Source organism: Haemorhous mexicanus, chromosome 6 (assembly GCF_027477595.1).
Source record: "Haemorhous mexicanus isolate bHaeMex1 chromosome 6, bHaeMex1.pri, whole genome shotgun sequence".
Classification (NCBI taxonomy): domain Eukaryota; kingdom Metazoa; phylum Chordata; class Aves; order Passeriformes; family Fringillidae; genus Haemorhous; species Haemorhous mexicanus.
In genome coordinates this window covers 59780046-59800273 of record NC_082346.1, presented here as the reverse complement: position 1 = coordinate 59800273, position 20228 = coordinate 59780046, and the positions used below count along the sequence as shown (strand labels likewise).

At 41.0% G+C, this 20228-nt stretch overlaps 1 protein-coding gene across 1 annotated transcript in view; it reads right to left on the bottom strand.

The window, feature by feature from the left end:
- KCNH5 (potassium voltage-gated channel subfamily H member 5) overlaps positions 1-20228 on the bottom strand; it is a 149404-nt gene that overhangs the window by 29309 nt on the left and 99867 nt on the right. Inside the window, exon 9 of the mRNA XM_059848193.1 lies at positions 8971-9223. Within this exon, the coding sequence (XP_059704176.1) occupies positions 8971-9223 (253 nt within the window). The remainder of the gene's footprint in view (positions 1-8970; positions 9224-20228) is intronic.

Below are 20228 nucleotides of genomic sequence, written 5' to 3'. Positions count from 1 at the left end.
TCTTTATCTTCCTTTCTCTGTTTTTATTTTCCAAAAAATGTCTCTATAACAGAATCATCCCTTAGAAAGGTTATAACTGCATCTCATTGAGCTGCTTTTGATTCTACATATTTTTATGTAATTAAATTTAACTACAATACATAACACAGCTGGTATAATTTATAAAACAAGGTGCTTTAAAACGTTTTCCTTAATACAGAGCATTTTCTGGTAACATTATAATTTATACAGTGTACTGTTTTGAAATTACCTTTTGCAGTTAATTGTCCTTGTCTCTACTTAGAGTTCAAAACCCAGTTTACAGACATGCTCAAAAGAGTTACATAATTTATAGAAAACAGTCCATCTCTGAAATGCAGAAAATTGCTTAATGGATTTGCTCTCTGAGGTGGACATAGGACAGAGCTGAGTCCTACTTTCAGTGCAGAGTGCAGTTAAAAGACAGTGGTTTTACCACTGAAATGTGAGCAAACCACTTGTTCTCTTTTCAAATTTAAGCTAATATGTAGTTAATTTAACCAAGAGGTTGAAAGCAGTGGATGCTCACCCCAAGTATCAGGATAACAGTGTGTTACAGAATCTGTATATAGACCATGGATAGATGAAATAATATTTATAAGTTTGAGAAAATCTTGGTGCCATTCCATGTGGCAGGAAGGTGGGACTGCACTAGTTGGGACTTAAGGGCTGGGACACAATGAACTGAATTTTTTCACTCTTCCATGAGCCATCACTCACTGGATTTGAAGGGTGAAACTCTAAACTCCTCTTATATTACGGTTTATACTCCTCAGAAAGTACAAAATCTTGGAAGCCTTTAAGGGATCTTAAATTTGACGTTTCCCACATATACTTCTGAGCTTGTCTGCTGGTTATAAATGTGCTAAGGAATGTACAGAATGGAAACAAAACCTACCAGATTCTCCTAAACAACGCCTCTTTTTTCATAAACACAGAGATTAATGCACTATACTTTATCCCTATTAACTGGAGTTCACTGTGCAGAGAGGTAATTTCTCACTCAGGACAAGATCAGAAGTTAGAAAAGGATTCTTTACTCAATGGGTGGTGAGGCATTGAACAGGATGTTCAGGGAAGCTGTGGGTGCCCCATCCCTGAAATGCTCAGGGCCAGGCTGGATGGGGCTTTGAGCAACTTGGTCTAGTGGAAGGTGTCAACCCTTTCCATGATTGTGAGGGTAATTTTACACCTTGCAACTAAATTAAAATGAAATTTTCAGGGTTGCAAAACAGCAAATTTAACTGGCTAGGTCTGACACAGCCACCCAGAGACACAGACAAGAATTTTTCACTTGCAGGGGATGTTCAGAGTTCCAGGGGAAGTGCTGCAGGGGCTGAGCTGGGAATGCAGAGGTGCTGATGCAGCCTGCACAATCTCCAAAGATTCTCTGGAGATTTATTGAGGCCTTAGTACATTCCCTCCCAAATCTGCCCTATCCTGGGTCCTGAGCACCTCCTGAATGGAGGCAAAGCTCTGGGAAACTCTCCTGCCACTGCTCCCAGTGCCCCAAGCATGGCTGGAAGAAGGAATGCTGTAAATTAAAGTGCAAGGCAAATACTTGCATACATTTTACACATCATAGAATCATAAAATCCTTTGGGTTGGAAAAAACCTCTAAGATCATCAAGTCCAACCCTTAACCCAGCAATGCCAAATCCACACTAAAACATGCCCCTAAATGCCACATCTATAGAATTATGGAATCACTGGGTTGGAAAAGTCCACTAAGATAATAAAAGTTCAGATTTTTGCAACAAGAGGACATGTGAAGGGTGTTGGTGGCAGGCATAATTTTTGCTGAAATAGCTACACTGCTATCATTCTAAATAATATGTATGTGTGCCTGTACATAAAATATACCTATACATTAATGCATATTCACATCAATATATTTAGGGGCAATCATATGGTATGCAGCTTTATAACAGGTCAGGATATTTCTATGCACTGCTCTATCTTCTGTATTCTGATGACCTTGCCAAACAGATTTGGGGGGACAGGTGCTCTCTGCAGCCTTACACCATGGACTGATGTGCCAATTTGCCAGACAGGAGTTCATGCCTGGACCTTTCAGGTAGAAAAATTCTTAAGGGCTTTATGGAACCCCCCAGGAGCTTGCAGATGGAATGAAACACTCAGAAACACTCTGTTTAAACAACATCTCAGAATCCACATGTGTATTTATGCAGAGACAAAATTTATCCTCCTTCAGATGGGGACAGAAACTGAGCTAATAAATATCCTAGCAGAAATAAGAGCTTGATGAATTCTTTGGAAGAAAGTCTAGGCAGGCAGTTAAAGAATAAATTCTTTGTGGGAAATAGCACTGGGTAAAAACACATAAAGGGGACCAATTCTTCTTAAGGAGTTGGTTTTTTTTTTTGTTGCAGTCTTAGGTAATAAACCAGCTACCCTTTAACCATTTGGAAATATCTCCAAAGCCTCATCAGTCACACTAGCACGAGCCAGACATGATGAATGATGTTGGCTTTCCATCAGGATGCACTCAAATCTTACACTGCTCATGAAAAGCAAAGGCTGATGTTGTTTGAAGATCAGTAAAACTGTACCACAGAGAGAAAATGTTCATCCAATCAGCTCAAGGCCAAATACCACAAAGTGATGACAGCATGCACAAAAGTGGAGGTCATAATTACATATATTGGTGTCTACATTCATACAAATTCCTATTTTTGTGTATCTGCAGTGAAACCTCATGCTGCAGGCCAGACATGTCCCAAACTGATGTGGAAACCCAAAGAGCAGGGAGTGAATCAGCTCCTTTCACCCAGAGCAGCTCTGGGATGGGTCAGTGAGCAGTTCTGCATCTCCTTACCATGGCACACTGGGACTGGTAGCACAGGTTTACAAAATGATGCAATATATTCATGGAATAAAATCCATCTGTGGCTACTAAACACAAAAGATTTCCCTCTGGGTGAAATACTGTCCAATGGAGGGTTGGAAACATCCTGGGGAAGCATCACAGTTTCCTTACTTCACCTTCTTACTTTCTCCTGCACATCTGCTATTGACCACTTTTGGAGACAAGCTGTTGGGCTGGCTGGATTTCTGGGTGTCCTGGTTGGAGACAAATTTGGGAAAAAATAGGGGATACCAGACCATAAAGTCACCCCAAGACATTTGGCTTAGCTGAAATGGTGGTTTCTGCCTAAAGAGGGTATCTGGAGTAGGTGATGCAGTGGTGCAAATCCATCAGGTGCACTTCCCATCTGGGACATCACAGCCCAAGATGTGCAGAGATGATTCTAAACTGTGAGAGAGGTCTTCTTGCCCCTGTGATTGTTCTAGCCTCAACTTCTTCTGGGGCATCCAGAAAGGCCAGAACTTCCTTGAAAATCAGACCAGAGCTGGTCACTGAGCTGCACATAAACCCAGCTCTATGGGGCTGCATGTGAAAGGGCAGAATGACAGGAGAAAACAGCATTTCCAGCCTCTGAGGCATTGTCAAACAGTCAGTAAAGCAGCAATGACAAGAGACTGTGCCAAAACCCTGGTCCATGCTGGCAAAGGTACTTTGCATTATTTAACACTGTGCAACCTTCCCCATCTGTGTCTGGAAACACAAAGGAATTACCTTTCTTCCAGCATTCAGGACTGCTGCAAGCAGGGCCCAAAGTCCAGAAAGACTTTGTGCAAGTATCATCACTGCCTCACATCCTTCTAGAAGCCCCAGCCCCTAAAGACAGGTTATTTCCATTTTGATTTTATGTAGAATTAGGTTTCTATCCTTCTTGACTGAGGAAATAAACCTGAAAGCATGACCATTCCTACCACCTTGAAAATTCATAGGGCAAATCAGATTGCCTCAAACTGTTAGTCTGATTTAAAAGAACTGTACCACACAATTTTTAAATAATTTTCCTATTCTTGTGCTGGCAATATTTTCGAGTTCTGGCAGTGAAGCATGCAGGTCTAATTCAAAAACATATCAATTCAGAGAAAGAAATCTTTCTGACTCTGGAGGCTGTGGATCAAATCTGTAACACACTAGCTGGCATTAAATTAAGACTGATGTTTCTTATCATAATTAACCATCATGCAGAGACACAAAAAATATATTAAATTACAAAACAATATGAAAAATTCAGGTTTGTCAGCAAGAATGAATGACACTTTTGAACAAGCATCAGTAGGACTAAATCACACAATGGTAGTGCAGATGTCAACCCAAAGCTGCAAGATCTGACTGATTCCAAGGCACTTAAGGAGAACTGCACAGTGCAGATCAGCAAATCACACTAGTTTCAGACCAGTAACCCTTCAAGTATTTTGCAAAATACTTTCAGATTCAGCACTTAAAATCCAGCCTAAATCACATTAATTATTTCAGTTCTGCTAGCTGCAAAAAACCCCAACCCTTTACTCTATGAATCATTTTCCTCTTAGTTAATTTAGAGCTTTAACTCATTGGAACACAGGGGACTTTTCCTATAGATGAAATAGGACACAGCCTGCTCTGTAAATTGCTACCAGGTGCATGCTACTAACCTGGGGAAATGTTCACAATTAGTCTGCCTTGGTCGACTTCACATGGAAAACAACACAAAAGTTCAGTATAAATTAACAAGAGTTGATTTGACACAGGGGCCAATTCTGCCACCCTCATTTCACTTGAGAAGAAACCCAAGCTGCAACTAAACAAATTAAAATCAGGCAATTAGCCACTAATACTGTGAGATGGAACTGGACTAGCAGGTTTTCCTGTCACAAAGTGCACCCAATGCACAGTCAGTCTTGTCCTACACAAAGCACATGCCTGGCTGCCCAGGCATGGAAATTCAAATGCATGGACATCAAATATCATCTTGCTAATGCCCATGGATGAGAGCTATGGAGCTCCTGGGATTTCTGCCACTCAAATGGGAGATGCTACTTGCTCTTCCTCTAAAGAACTTTCCTCTGTGTGATTTGGTGGGAGATCTTTTATCAATCTTTTGACCTGCAAACACAAGTAGCATTAAGAGCAGTAAAAGACTCATCCCAATTTTCACCTGCCATACCAAACTCAAGAAACTTGCTTTACTCCTCTGATACTGCATCATATCCCCTTCCCAGATAAAAAATTTGGAAATACTGAATGAAGCAGACATTTAATAAGGTCTGGTTTGTCTAATAACAATTAACAATGGGTTACTCTGGAATTATATGCAGAACATGCAAATTAACATGTACTACATAAAGGCAAATAACTGAATACTATGGGATCAGGACCCTAAGTGTGGCTGAAACATGAACTATTACATTTATATTCATGTTGATTTGACTATCATACTGAGTTCACTCAGCAGCAACCCCCACCAGGATTCCACTGCTCAATATATTTTTATCGCTATGCAGCTTGAGCAATATTTTTGATCAATTCCTACAATCAACATCTGAACGCAGCAGACCATTATTTTTCTGCTGAAAAAACAACTTCTTTAAACCTTGTTAATCAATATGCCCAGTTTTAGTTACTGCACAACGTAAACAGCCAGCTGTGCAAATAGCAGGAGCTGGAAAGCAACTTTCAGAGCCACTTGGCTGGCACTGCCACCGATTTGTAACTCCTCATGAGGAGGAAATTCAGGTTAATTGCAGCAGGGTGAATTATGAGATGCCCTCTGGTAGCTGATGCCTCTTTTCATTAGCCTGGGGACTCCAAATCCCTGGTCCTCCCTGAGATCCTTTGCTGGTAACACCTCCCTGTGCAGAGCAGTAGCAGTTAAATTGTTTACTCCTGCTTGAGACGGTGGAAAATTACTGATGTGCCTTCTCAGGGTCACCTCGCTTGCTGGGAAAGTTTGGATAATTAGAGACAAGACTGTTTGCCCTTCTCCATTTTCCTGGCAGCTGCAGATGAGTTATGTTAAAATGTCCGTGTCTCCTTTTCCCCAGTGTAGCAGCACCCCAGCCCTGCACATGGAGAGCTCCCTGCTACAGCCAGGACCTGCAAAAGGTTGGACACTGCCCCCGAGAAGGGGAGGTAACTAATGAGGGGAACATAATGGGGCACCTGGATATCTCCTTTACTGAGTCCCAAAAACTGCAGGTCTGCAATTGGAGTCATTCTCTTACTGTTAGTGTTTCTGTAATGCTGATTACTGCAGTGACTGGGCGTTTAATTATCCACAAATGAGAACAAAATCAAACTGGGGGGGAACCAAATGTCACAGTGCTGCAAGCTGCCTTGTCAATCACCAGGCTCCACCTGATTTCAAGCACAGGGAACACCAAAGCTGGCACTGCTGAGGCAGGAAGAAAGCTGCTGAAAGAAAGGATGGCTGTTCCATGAAGGTGGAAAAAAAGAAAAGCACCTGGACAGGATGCCAAGTCTCCTGAGGACACCATTTCTGCAGGCAGGGAGGCTGGATGTGCCAACTCACCCCGGCTGGAGGCAAGGGAACATGATAAGGGAAGATGGACAAAGGGAAAAAGCAGCAAAATCCATGGAGTGATTCATGCCAGGACCTGAGGGAGGATGAAGCCCTGCACTTCGAACGGAAGCACGAATGTCAGAATGGGACATGATGGTTCTTAACCTGTTTGAATGTCCCTACCTGACTCACTTCTCTTGGATAGTCCACATTTAAAAATACATCAGACCACCCATCTATGGGTGAGCATGGTTGAAAAAAAAAAAAAAACACCCCTTCTCCCTCTCTCTTTCCTTAAGTAAGGCCAATAACACACTTCTGTTTTAAACCACATTGCTCCGTTATTTCCTCTGCAAGGAGCAGGGGCTGCAGACAGAATGTCCTGCTCATTCCTGCTCTCATAGAGGAAATTAATGAGGACAAGTTTCCAAAGGATACTTATTGCATTTCCTCTACTCTAGGTCACTGCTGGGAGGTAGAGAAGATGGACAGACTGGCAGCACAATCCACTAGTTGACTTTTCCTGGGAAAACCAGTGTGGCAGCAGATGCCTGGAGCATTCAAAGCAGGTACTGAGGTTTTCCCATTAGTCATTTTTTTTTTAAACCTGGTCTCCCCCTTAGGCAGATTCATGGTCCTTGTGCTTGAACGTCTCAAGGCAGAACAGATCAATAAAAATTATGTTTTTCACTGTCTGGTCTGCAGTTGTTGTTTCAGGTGCCACAGCTGCCACTAGAAATGGCAGCTTTGCAACTACATCTGGGAGAGATTTTCTTCCACAAGTGAATTTTCAGGACAAAATATCCCATAATTACTCAATTCACTATTCTGCTAAATAATCTGTCAGAGCATGAAAAAACTCTTCAGTGTGTTCTAGGACTAGAGGAAGCAGTTTATCTTGCTTCAAGTTACATTTACACGTTCTGCCAATCCCTGTAGTATATGATGAACACAGCTCTGAGTCATGGAAGAATTGAAGGCACTTTTGGTAATTAAAGGTAATTAATTTAACCAGATATGGTTAAAATTCTCTCTGGTCAAATGGGGATTAACATAGATACTAGATTTAATACATCTAAAAGGTAGAAACAAAAAGTTCTTACTGTCTTGCCATTCCAAACACACAATATTCATTAATAACTGCAATCAAATTTTGCAAATTTAGCTCTTAGTTCAGTAAATTACATACTTATTGTTTTCATTGTAAAAAACATTTATTTGTTTAAATACTGCTACTTCCTCTTAAGCCTTTTGTTTTTTAAATAACTGTAAGCAAATATAAGATATCATCACTGAGATTAATTATAAAAATGAAATGGTCCAGTGAACTGGAATATAAGGAATAATTTCCTATGGAAATTGTTGATTTAGGAGCTTTCATCATAATGACTTTACGTCTGAACATGGAAACAGATTCATTCTTACACTAAATCTCTCTTTTTTAAAATTGAGTGTACACTAGAATACAGAATGGTGCAGCAAGTATTTCAAAAGAGCATGGATGTGAGTTGTCCTGAGCTCCTAATCCAACTGGGAAAATCTAAGTGATGCCCTGGGGGAGCTGTTCCCATGCAGCCCCATCCACACTCTGCCCAATCCCACCCCAGCCCCAGCCACACACACATTTTTAGGGAAACATGTCAGGAGCCCTCTGGAGCCACCCTTAGAGGGAAAAAGCAGCACAGAGCTTCACTGGGGTCTGACAGCTGCCCTAGGACCAGGAACCCACTGGGTTTGCCCTCAGGGAGTGACAGCTCCACCTTAAGAGAAGGCAAATATTCAAGAGGATATGAGTTCTACAATAAATGGGCCTATCTATAAACAGGCAAGACAGGCTCTGGGTGGTTTTTCTGCAGAGCCACCAGTTTTTCCTCCACATAGTTCTGCCTCTGAGGAGGATCCCTGCCTCCACACTGGTGCTGACCACTCAGTCCCACAACATGGCACATCTTTCCCATTCCCATGCAAGCTAATGATGGTCTCCCCTGGGCTCTTTCCCGAAACCAGACAGCACAGTGGAGTGACAGGGTGATTCACCTGAATTCCCCCATAACTTAGACTCCTCATGACTGTGGTTTGGTACATTGTGTAACCCCATCCCTTTGCAAAGTCAGATCAGACTCTATTTTCTGTAAAGCCAGCTCACTACAAGCAAAAATTGTGCCTCTTTGCAGTGACTGTTTGCAGGTGTTATTTTGGGCTAGAACACAGAAAAATGAAAATCCCAGTGTGAAGGTTAATGTGGAAATCCTCCTGAGGGATTAAGATAAAACAATGTGCATTTCCTCAGTTTAAAACATGTCGAGCACACAGATGCCATTCTCTTCTGCTCAGAGACACTGTAGCTGTGACCAGTGAGCCATACTGGGCAGAAAGAGCACTCCCAATGGCACAAAACATGAAGGATTTGCTTCCAGAGAAGGATCTCTGGAGGCACAGCATCTCCATCTTATGACAACTGCTACCTTCCCGTAGTCCCAGCCAATGTTAGGCAAACTCGTTAACATTCAAACCTCAGCAAGAGGAAAACACACACAGACCACAAGCATTCCAGCAGAGATCACAGTACCTAAAATAGCCACCACCTCGTCGTCCTGGATGACTTCCAAGGATCCTGAGACCACAAAGCAGAGAGCATCAACGCTTTCCCCAGCGTGGTAGATGAGGTCCCCCGGGGCACAATGGATGGTCTGGAACTCCACGGCCAGGGCTCGCAGGCAGCCGTCGCTGGCCAGCCGGAAGGCAGGGTGCTCGTTGAAAACCTTCCTGTTCAGGTGCACGCAGATGTCTGCTCTCATGTCCTTGGGGCAGATCGACAGGACCTGGGTGAAAGAAAAGATGGAAAAATAATCAGCTGGGCATGTGACACCAAGGCCACCGCTGTTCGATATAAACCGGATGGGTGGGTCTGAAGATGTGCCTGGGGGGGATCTTGAAATCCATCCATCCATCCATCCATCCATCCATCCATCCATCCATCCATCCATCCATCCATCCATCCAATCATTTCATACAGCTTGTGGTGGGAGTTTTATCCTGATTTGGGGGAGTCTTTTCCCACCCATCTACTGCTTTCACTTCATCTGAAAGGGTGATGTGGAAGACAGGACTGTTCTGTTACACTCTGCTCACTCCTCACTGCTCTCACACTCATTTCCAGAGGTGGAAATGCTCTGTCCTGTCTATGGGTGTCCCTCCAGATCTGGTGCCCAGACTTTCTGCCTGCTGCTATGCTCAATCCCTGCAGGAGCACAGAACAGACACACAGAGCTGAAGGAGCTCGAGGACATCAAAAGACAGACTACCCACAACAGAAAACCACCACATTTGGCTCACACTCAGAAAATCCAACTTTCAGAAGTCTTGATGTAGTAACCACTTACCAACACATGTCCAAACACACCCAAGGCTCAGCTCAGTGAGTTATACAAGGAATTACCTGCTCAGGAGGGCCTACTAGACTAGAAAATCCAGAGATTGGAGGAAAAAGGAAGTATATTGAAACCTCATGAAATGTAAAGTAAAGGTGAGTGAAGAACTGTCCACTATGAAGATATCTCCAGTGTAGATCAATTAAATAAGACCTCAGCTAGTTTCTTACCTTAAATAGCTTTCCCTATTGAAACAGTAACACAAATACACCTGAAGAAAGAAAGTGAAAACCTGTGGGTTTTGTTGGGTTTGTAAATGTGTTTAATATCTGCACACCCTCCTAAACACACTAACATTCTCCCAGCCCCAAAATGCACAGTAGCTAATTGCACTAAGAAACATATAAAGCCTCTTAATGTTTTTCTAGTTTAAATGACAGAAAAAAGCATGAGATTAAGAGCACCCTGGAAGTCTCATATCAAGAAGACTGCAGATCAATAGTACTGATTAATTTCCCATCATATGGAATTAATCTGGCAGCTTGCTCTGCAGACAGTGCAGGAGACAGGGACACTGGGTTAATTAGTTGACTATCATGGAATAATAGCAGAGGGAGACTCTGGTAACCCTGACAAAGCTTTGAGGTAAATGGTCATGTTAATGAACTCAAGCCACGATTTTAATTTCTGTTTAATGCAGGAGAGGTATAAAACAAATTACTGCAAAGCATTATTAAAGGTCTTAAAGCACAGAATGTGAAAAGAATAAACAACTTCTATTTTAATAATAATAATTAGTCCTTTTCTTATTCAGATAGATCAAAGTGCCTTTGGGATCAAAGACATAATGAATGCAGAAAGGTGAAACAGAAGTTATTCTCCCATTCTCTGTACTATGACAGCGTGTGGTGAGCAGGGGCTACTGTACCCATCTGCACTAACCTCTTCCACTCCAAATATTCCCATCAATCCCAGAATACCTGGTAAAATTATAGCCTGGAAGTTTGCAAATGCTACAGGTTATTTGTTCCAATGGACAGCTACTCTCTCTTTCAAAACATGTGTTGTTTCTGAACTTTTTTTTTTTAATTTTCAGCCAACAGCCAGAGAATCTATGATCTTGTTCAGATAAAAGACCTGAAATACTCATAAATCTCTTCCCCAGGCAGGTGTTCGTAGAATATGATCAGGTCACCTCTCAATTTTGGAAAAACAAGAGAGACAGAAGATGCTTTTTCTTCCTAATATTATGAAGCACAGGCTCTCTTTGGAAACTTCCCCCTGCATGAGCTTTTCTCATTTACAACCAACTTCCCAGAGCTACCAGATCATTAGATTTTATTTTAGTTAACACAGGGTAAGCCAATTTGAGTTAATGGTATTTTTCTGTAACAAAATGCTGTACAGAACACATTAAAATCCCCTGCATAAGTATGTTTTATCATAAAAAATAGTAATAAACACATTTGACAAGGCATATTTTCTATAAGCCATCATTTGCATTAGTAATAGTATCTTGTCTGAGTCACTGTAGACCATGTTCTGTATCACATTTCCATAATTTAGCAGGGGCAAATGTCAATTTTACAGAAGTCTATTTACCTGAGTCATTCCATTTACCAGTAGAAATATGGGCACGCCTCAGCTTCTCAGTAAAAAAAAAAAAAAAAAAAAGAAAAATTACTTTTGAGAGTGATTGTTTCACCTCAGCCTTACTTGTGAATCAAACAGAAAGTTTGTCTTTATTACAATAAAACAGAAACATGCCATCTTTCTTCATCTCAGTAGTAACTTAATGAAAAATTCTGCTTTCTTTTCTACCATGATTGATGAATTTGAACATTTTTATCTACTCTTGGGCCTGAATCATGGTTATAAGTTTTTTATGTCCCTTTAATACTTTCAGAAATTTAAGTGCTTTTGACTTAACAAGGCCACGAGCTAGGAATTCTCAAACATTGCTCTTAAGAAAAATGTCTGTGTTCATACATGACTGATTACCAAACTTTAGCTTTTGAGCTTCCAAACTGCAAAAAAAATTGGTTAAACTGATGCAGAGGTTGTTCCTGTAAGATTCTGAGATGTTCCAAGACCCTTTGCTTGTCTGGACTGTAAAATAACTGTGTCTCTCAAGAATAAAAGCCACTTGGATGCAAAGCAAGATACCATTTCCTCACAAATACAGACCTAAATACAGAGTATTAAAAGTGAATAGTCAAAGAATTATTCTTTTTATAGACATGAGCAGCATATCTATCATTACATACTCTGATATGAAGAGACAAAAAAAAAATTCATTGCACAGAGAAAATCCAGTCTTAGAAAGCATAATTCACGAATTTTCTGATGTCATGATAAAGTGATTCTCCTAATGACAAATCACTGTACAGAGATATATGGAGATATCAGTTACAACATCAGCAGTGAATGAGTAATGATCTAAGAGTTAGCCAGGAACAAATATGCTTAATTTGATTTTTCTTGCCTGCTACATAGGCATTGAGAACAGAGAATGAAACAGATGACAAGTAAAACAAATATTTAATACTAGAAGATTTGGCAAGGCATTGTTGACTGCTGTAGATAAATGTAGATACATGTAGAGGAAAAGAGAGCAAAGAGAGACAATTGCAACATTCAGCTACATGTTTTCTGCATGCTCTTCAAATGAGCACTTCAAATTCAGATGAATATTCATGAAAAGGACCCCTTACTGACAATACAAAACTTTGGACACTCTTATAGTGAATTACTCTCACTGAGATCTCAGCATTTTAAGGCAGCATACAGCCAAAGAAATACAAACTAGTAGCACCGTGGCTGAGTTCGTATTGTGAACAAATGCACTCATGTGGGTGTAAATAAAAAAATCAGGTTAAGGGAGGGGACATCCTGCAATGCTCTGTCAATCTTTTCACTGCGAGGGAAATATCTCCAAAACATCGTGGCAACAGAACCAAAGCTCAGCTGCGCCATTGGTTCTGCCCTGTGTGTTCTTTAGGCAGCACAGCAAAAACCACCAGGACAAATTTCTAAAGAGGAGATTTCCTTGGAGATTCTGTGGCCTTTTGCAGTGAAACATTCAGTTTGTAAGGCAGGCAGGGTATTCAGGTGGCTGATGGCAATGCTTTGCTAACTGAGGGGTTTGCAGCACTTGGAGGGGACAGGTGCTTGTGCTGCTACAGAATTTGCTCTGTAATAAATCAGCAGCCACAGACTCTGCAGCCAGCTCTCGTCTACATGTCCAGGCAGCATGAAAGAACAGAACCTGCCACGTATCAGTGCAAAATCAGAGGAGAAAGCTGAATTCTACCCAGAGGAGTATCTTTCCTGGCTGTACCAACTCTGATTTCACCAGAAAAGAACCAAGGGTCCCTGAACAGCACACAGGTATCCACAAAGACCTGATCCCCTCCGAAGCTGAGGGAGGAGAAAGGAAAGCAAAATAAATAATCAGAATAATATTTAAATAAACCGAATAATATTTATCACTTTCCCTCTTTGCACAGGAAACTGAATCTCCTCCAAGTCAGTGTAAGACAATTGCTGAGCTCTGCCATCCCCACCTGGCACCCAGCAGATACAGACCCCAGCACGACGACTCCCAGAGCAAAGACTCAACAGCACCATCATCTCTAGATCATCTCATATGGAAAATGCTGACAGTGAGAGAATGGCTTGTGGTTGCTGCTAGAGATTGGGAAAGGCAGGAACCAGCTCTGGAAGACTCATAGGGAATTAGCACAAAAGGTCTCACAGTCCTTTCAGCTCAAAATCTGTAGGGGTGGGAAATTAAACTCCCCAGAAGGTTCCATCTGATTTTTTACCTCTCTCATCCATTTCCTCAGCATGTGCAGGCAGTTCAAGATAAGCTTCCTGAACAGCTCAAAGAGCTCTACAGGGAGCAAAGATTATAAAAAATTCAAACAAAAGCAAATGAATCAAAACAAAAACTGCACAGATTAAGAGTGCATCCAAACAATAACTTTTAGGATGGGTTTACAGGTTTTAGTAATTGCTTAAAAATCTTCCCCAGCTGGAAAACACTACAGGATGACTTAGCAGGTGTTACAGAATCTGTTAAGACTTGTCAACAAAAAGAGCAGAGGCCAATGAATAATGAACATTAGCTATCAATCCTCTTTCAGCACACAGGATTCCCACATTTTGGGGGTTGTAGGTAGGGAATATATTGACTGATAACCAAGCCAAGAGCTTTGACATTCTGTGGTGCAATAACTAGGACTGTTTCCTGAATGAGTAACTGTAGCAAATATCGGAGATACTAAAAATGCCAGCTTTGAAAATAAAGAAAATAAACTCCTCCAACCTCAAACACATTTGAGGTCACAGATAGGTCTTTTTATTTTGTGGAGAAAGGCCACTGTGGGTTTTCAGACATATTCAGCAGCCAGAATCAAGGTCAGCTCTTTATAAAAAACTCACAATACTCACTAGGCAGCTGACCAAGCTACTCAGATTTTTTAGAAAGATTTGGCTCATATGAGTATGGAATTCTATTTCAGGCCTGGCCAAAACATTTGGCACTGGATGGAGGCCAAAGAGTCAAAGGTAAGAAAACATCTGATTGGCAAATCACAGCATTTTTCTGTAATAATCAGGTAATTTTGTAAGGATCCCAAAGATGATGTATGGAGCTGAGCAGTGATTAACCCTGCATGCATTAGGGTGGTCTTTAGCACATCACTGAGTATCCTGGCCCTAAGAACTGAATGTCAGCAGCAATGCTGTGCTCTGTTTTAATTGCACTAAGATCCGAAGTCACTTGGATTTAAATGCTCTGAAACTGAGATCTGAAAATCACATCTAAGTTGAGTTTGGCTTGTTTTCTTATTAATAATATATGAGCTGAACCAGTGATTCAAATTGACAGATTTAGTGGTATCATAACAAAATTAACTTGTTTTTTAAACCAAGTAGCTGGTTAGAGACATTAAAAAAATCCCTGGAAATTGTCTGTAGAGTCCATTAAATTCAGTTTTATCAACGCAGATAGAATCTGGCTAAGGGTTTGAAAATCAGGGCAAGATGAAAGGCAGCAACATGTCTTTTAAGGAATCAAGTGGGTCATCAGCACAAAGGCTACTGGTATGTCTAATGCACTGAAAAGTTGCACACTAACAACATCCATGGATGACCCCAAGTAGTAGATCCCAGGTTGCCTAAAGATTGCATATTTAAAGGTTTTATAGTTTTCAGTTTTGTTGTCATAGCTACAGTAAGCAAAATTATTGCATAGCCTTCTAATGGGGCAAGGGATAGCACACTACTGGGAAATCTATCCTTAAAAAGCAGCTTTTTAGATAAAATAAGAAAAAGAAACATCAGAAAGAATGTGTCATACATCAAAGAATTTCTTAAGTCACAACAGTTTCTGGCACTTAAGGTCACCCTAGCAAGAATGGAATTGTTCAGTGCATTATTTCATTTTGTGCTTCTTCTGGAGGTGGCTTCATCTTCTCACATGCAGCGCTGCGTAAAGACGCTTAAAGAAATGAAGGATGAAAACAGATGTGGATAGACCTTCCCTGAGATGTGGTCTGGAACTGAGAGCTCCCCTTTGTCTGCTCCATCCCTTTGGTGGCAGTGCCCAGGAAATTGCTTGGCCCATCCACTCAGGGACTTACTTCCCCAGGAATTAAGCTCATGAGCAGCTCCACAGCCCTGGCATCTCCTCAAACAAGACAAGTTCACCATTTATTCTGTATTAATCCCAAGATATTACATCCAAGAGGCAGAGATAACTGTGAATACTCTTTCCTGGTCCTGCAGAGTGCATCCAGGAGGCAAACAGTCCATAAAGGGGAAACAGAAAGCCCCATCAGTGCACAGGCACTGCTCACAGACCCATGGGAAGGACAGTGAGATCTTGAGCCTCTCTCCTGCCTCCTACTCTTCAGAGATCTGTGGATTCCAACTGTACCTGTTCCCAGCTCAGCTCTAGGAGATGAGGCACAACTCCTTGTTCACCTCATTCTGACCAGCAAGGAATGAACAACAACTTCTGCAGTCTCTACAACAAAACAAAAATGCTTGTCCAAATGATTTTTACCTGCCCTTCCCAGCAGGGAACTGTGTGCAGCTGTCACAGCTAATGTTGTGGAAGTTCTCTTTGGCCACAAAGCCTGGCAGGCTTCTACTCCTGGTCATCCACAAGGAAATCCAGCCAACACTTATGGGCACCTCAGTGTGATGGGACATGGCAGGAATGGCAGCCTGGTTCCTCTATTTGTCTCAGGGCATCACTAATTATTTCTACAGCTCTTGAAGCTCTTATTAACAGCAAACATGAATAAGCTGCATTGTCCTCATGTAGATTCCTGGTTAATGAAGCTACAACCTGTGTCTATTTACCATAAACCCATCTCCTTTATGAAAGCTTGGCAGTGAATAATTCTAATTCTGTGTTATATTCCTGTGATTTCCATTTCAGTCAGTGCAATGTGGAATTGGCTTTCATTATCCCAATTGCCATTGATGTTCAGGTTGAAACTAAATAAGATTACTTTTTTCTCATTCAACCTATGGCTTTTCTGAAGGAAACTACTGTTAAAACATGACAGACATTTATTTAATTGCCTTCCGAGCAAATTGTAAGCCATACAACAGCACAAAGGTCAAGATGAGAAAATCTTTGGGTTTTACAGACATTTCAGAGTGTTATCATTAGATAAGACCTTGAGACATGTGCATGTTAGTTAATGGTTGTTCTGCTTTCCTGGATAATGACCTATTTCTTACAGAAGAGCTAGTATCTATAAATTTCTCATTTGCTGCCTGGATATTTTAATAAAAACTAAGATATTTGAATTCAGTGTGTTTCATATACCAAATTATTTCTGCAAAGATTTTTTAATCTATTTTAAAATGGTCTTATATATAGAAAGCACTGCCTCTTTTACCTTTCACAAAACAACCCCAGGTTGTGATGGATGAGAGACACTGCTTAATTTGTAAAAGCTTTTCAGTTTTGTCATGTTTTTAACTCTGCTTGTTATTAGATGAGTACCCCCAAAATCTGCATCACTGAACATAAAAAAAAAAAAATATTAAAAAAAAAATCCCATCTTGTTTGAGCCCCTGATCCACCAGGAGATAAGTGTCCATGTGTTACACATCTCATCCCAGCTGTCAGAGGAGGGCTCTAAGTGATTTAAGATTATGGATCAGAGGCCACTTGCTTCCCCTTAGGTAATAATAAATATGCTAATGCTTTTAGTGTCATTGTTAATTCCTTGTTTGTGAGCACTCAGAGACAGGCTGAAGCAATGTGGTCTGAAGGCAGGATTTAAAGATGAGTTATTCCCAAGGAGACAGGGAAGCCAAAATTCTGAGCTTAAAGCACCTCCACTTCAGTGTGGGAGACCAAATCCTCTTCCACATACAAGGAAAACACACTGAGGTTTTAAATTCTTTTCAGGACATCCTGCTACACAGGCAGCAAGGACTAGATCTTCACTTTACCTCCTCCACACTAACTTACACTTTGCCTTCAGTTCTCACGCAAGGACTCACCACTTTTGGCCACAATCTTCTTTGGGACTACACAATGACTGTGTTATTCAGAGATAAATATTTGAGGCAACAAATCAACAGATGTGAAGTAGTAGTAATTTCAATCAAGTTTTTAACTTATATTTTGATTTCAACCACATCAATTTAAAGTCTTTAGTTATCATAGAAACACACATTAACTCTTGCTCCATCAATGCTGGGATTGTTCAACACCACAGAAACCTATTGTAATACTCATATAAAAAAACTCATTCTTTCTTCTTTTCTTTAAATTTGGGGTTCAAAACACAGCCATTTCAACATGCTGAGTGACTGAATGAAATGCATTACAGATTTAGGGCAAATGATGTCCCAAAACACACTCCAGTGTGACCATGGAGATATATTTGGAACAACTTAGGATGTAACAGAGTATAGTAGGTTGAAAAACATCCTTGGATGATAGAAATTGTCTGACCTGTCTGATGGAAAACAAAAAGCTGAAATTCCTCAGTAATTATCCTGTTTCATGAGCACATGTGTGTTTTGGAGGATAATGAGAAGCTTAATGAAAAGTTCATAAAAATTAAGGAAAATAGGAAATCATGTGATGCAAATATATCCTCACAACAGACTGCTCAGAATGTCATTGCTGGAGCTTTGAAAATGAAACTGGCAGAAATCTCTTAGGTCAGGTCCAGGCTGTCAGAAGAAGCAGTGCAGAGAAGTAATCCAAGACCTGGAAGAAGAATTCCCTCTTCCAAGCTGGAGCACTGTCTGGACTCAGCAGCCCAGCTGCAGGTGCAGTGCATCCCACTAGCCCCTTTGTAGCCACAAAAATAAATCTGGTGTGACACTGGGTACCTCAGGGTCCTTCTGCTCCTATCCTCTGGCTGCTCTAGGTTTGGTGCAGATGGATGCAATTTAAGTGCAGAGGGTCTTATAGCAAGGCTTGAAGGGTTAGTGAAAGACCTGAGGCAAGAGAAACCACCCACCCTAGATGACCAGTCTCTAGGACTGTACCACTGTTTCTATGATTTTTCAGCTGGAATTTACAACAGTTTCTCATTTGTTTGGGTGATGTACATCATAGCACCTTCCTGAGTTGAGATAAATGTAAGACTGGCTGTAACACAGCTTCCCAAGCTTTTGCTAAAGGCAGGGTTTTTGCAGCAGAAAGCAAACTGCCTTGTCCTTGCCCTTGTACAACCCCTGGAATGTTCTGTGCAGGCACTACAGGCCACTGGAGCTGCTGCTTTTGCAGACTTGCAGGCTGAAGGGGACACAAAATACCAAAATATCCAACCCAGTGCTCAAGTTCTTACATTTCTCTTGTCTCTGTTCTTCTGTACCATGGGCTTTCCTGGGAAGCTCCATTAGCTGCAACTACTGATGTCCAGATGCAGAGGTTCCTGAAATCCTTCCACTGTTTTAAACTGGGTTTGCATCCAGGCCTAGGTTTAGGCAAGTCTTCACCAAGGGAAAATTGTTAAAAACCTAAGTCACAGATTTTACAGGTAAATTAATTATCTAGCTAAGCAGCCACTCCATCTTACAGACCAGAGAACAATGCTTGCCATGAGTCAGAGATTAGGGCTCTAACTGTGTTTTTATCATCTATAAAACTGGACATGCGGAAACTATGGTAGGAAATTTCAGTAATTAAAGCATAGGTTCTCCTAATTAACTGCAAAGCATCATTAAAATCTAATGAAACTGTAGTGGAGTAACACAGGACTCTGGCTTAATAGCAAGGAGATAAATGCAAATAGCAGTTGAATTTTCATGTAGTTGGAAGTTTATACAGTAGGACTGAATGCATTTACAGGAGTTTAGAATAGAAAAGCTCACTTTTAACACTTGTGAATCGGGATTAGGAAGTTAGGGTATTAGTGTATAAGAATTTAACATATTAAATGGAATACTGAAGCACAAGAATCAAAGAAATAAAGATTTTTGTTACTTAAAGTAGTTGTATTTGTGGTGGTAAACTGAATTTCACAGCAGATGATAAATAAAAGAACTGGTGTTGCAAAAACATGATGTAAGACTAAATTTTTCTGTGCAGAGACTTCATCCTGGCACACCTGAACAATCTGCATCACCATCCTGGACTGCACCAGAGATTCAACTGAAGAAAGAACTTTAAAGCTCAGCAAGCACATTTCAAGAGTCATCTGTCATCTGTCATGACTCTTCCTTAACTCCTTTGGACCCTTGGCCTTTAAGTTCTCAGGAAGGGAATCATGGATACTGGAGCCTGAATGCCTAATTTAAGCTGACATGTACCAGGTCCACAGGAGCCACAGGAGCATCGCTGATCCTCATTGAACAAAAATCTGAACCTAAAGCTGTTTTATCTTGCCTTATGTTGAAGGCATTGCAGCTGGAACCCTTCCCTCATCTGACTTCAGCTCTCTGAAATATCCAAGGCTGGAAAGGCTCACAGCACGTGCAGAGCAGAAAGAGAATTCTTGAGGACAAGCCATGAGGTCAGTCCTGGCACATGATGAATCACTTTCCAAGATGACCTCCTTAAACCAGCTTTTGAAGAAACCTAAACAACCAGGTCCTTCTGAGGGCTAAAGTCCTGCAGGGCTTCCACCCTGGCACGGATGCCAATGGTATCACATTCTCTGTGCCTCCCTACCAAAGGGCTGAAGTGCCAGTCCAGAGATTTGAGCTCAGGGAGATCAATCTCTCCTGCCATTAAAGATTATACTAATTATGCTGATGGATACACCTATGTCCTGGGCATCTGCAAAAGGTCCAAGCCAATCAAACTCATTTAATTGCAATGCACAGATGCCAATACTTCTCAGGATAATACTGATGTAGTTTAGACACCAAACTATGTTCTTGGGCTAATTTGAAGACCAATTTCCCATTGATTTTAATAGTTAAGTACATTAGAATTATTTAGCATTTAGACGAACCAAGA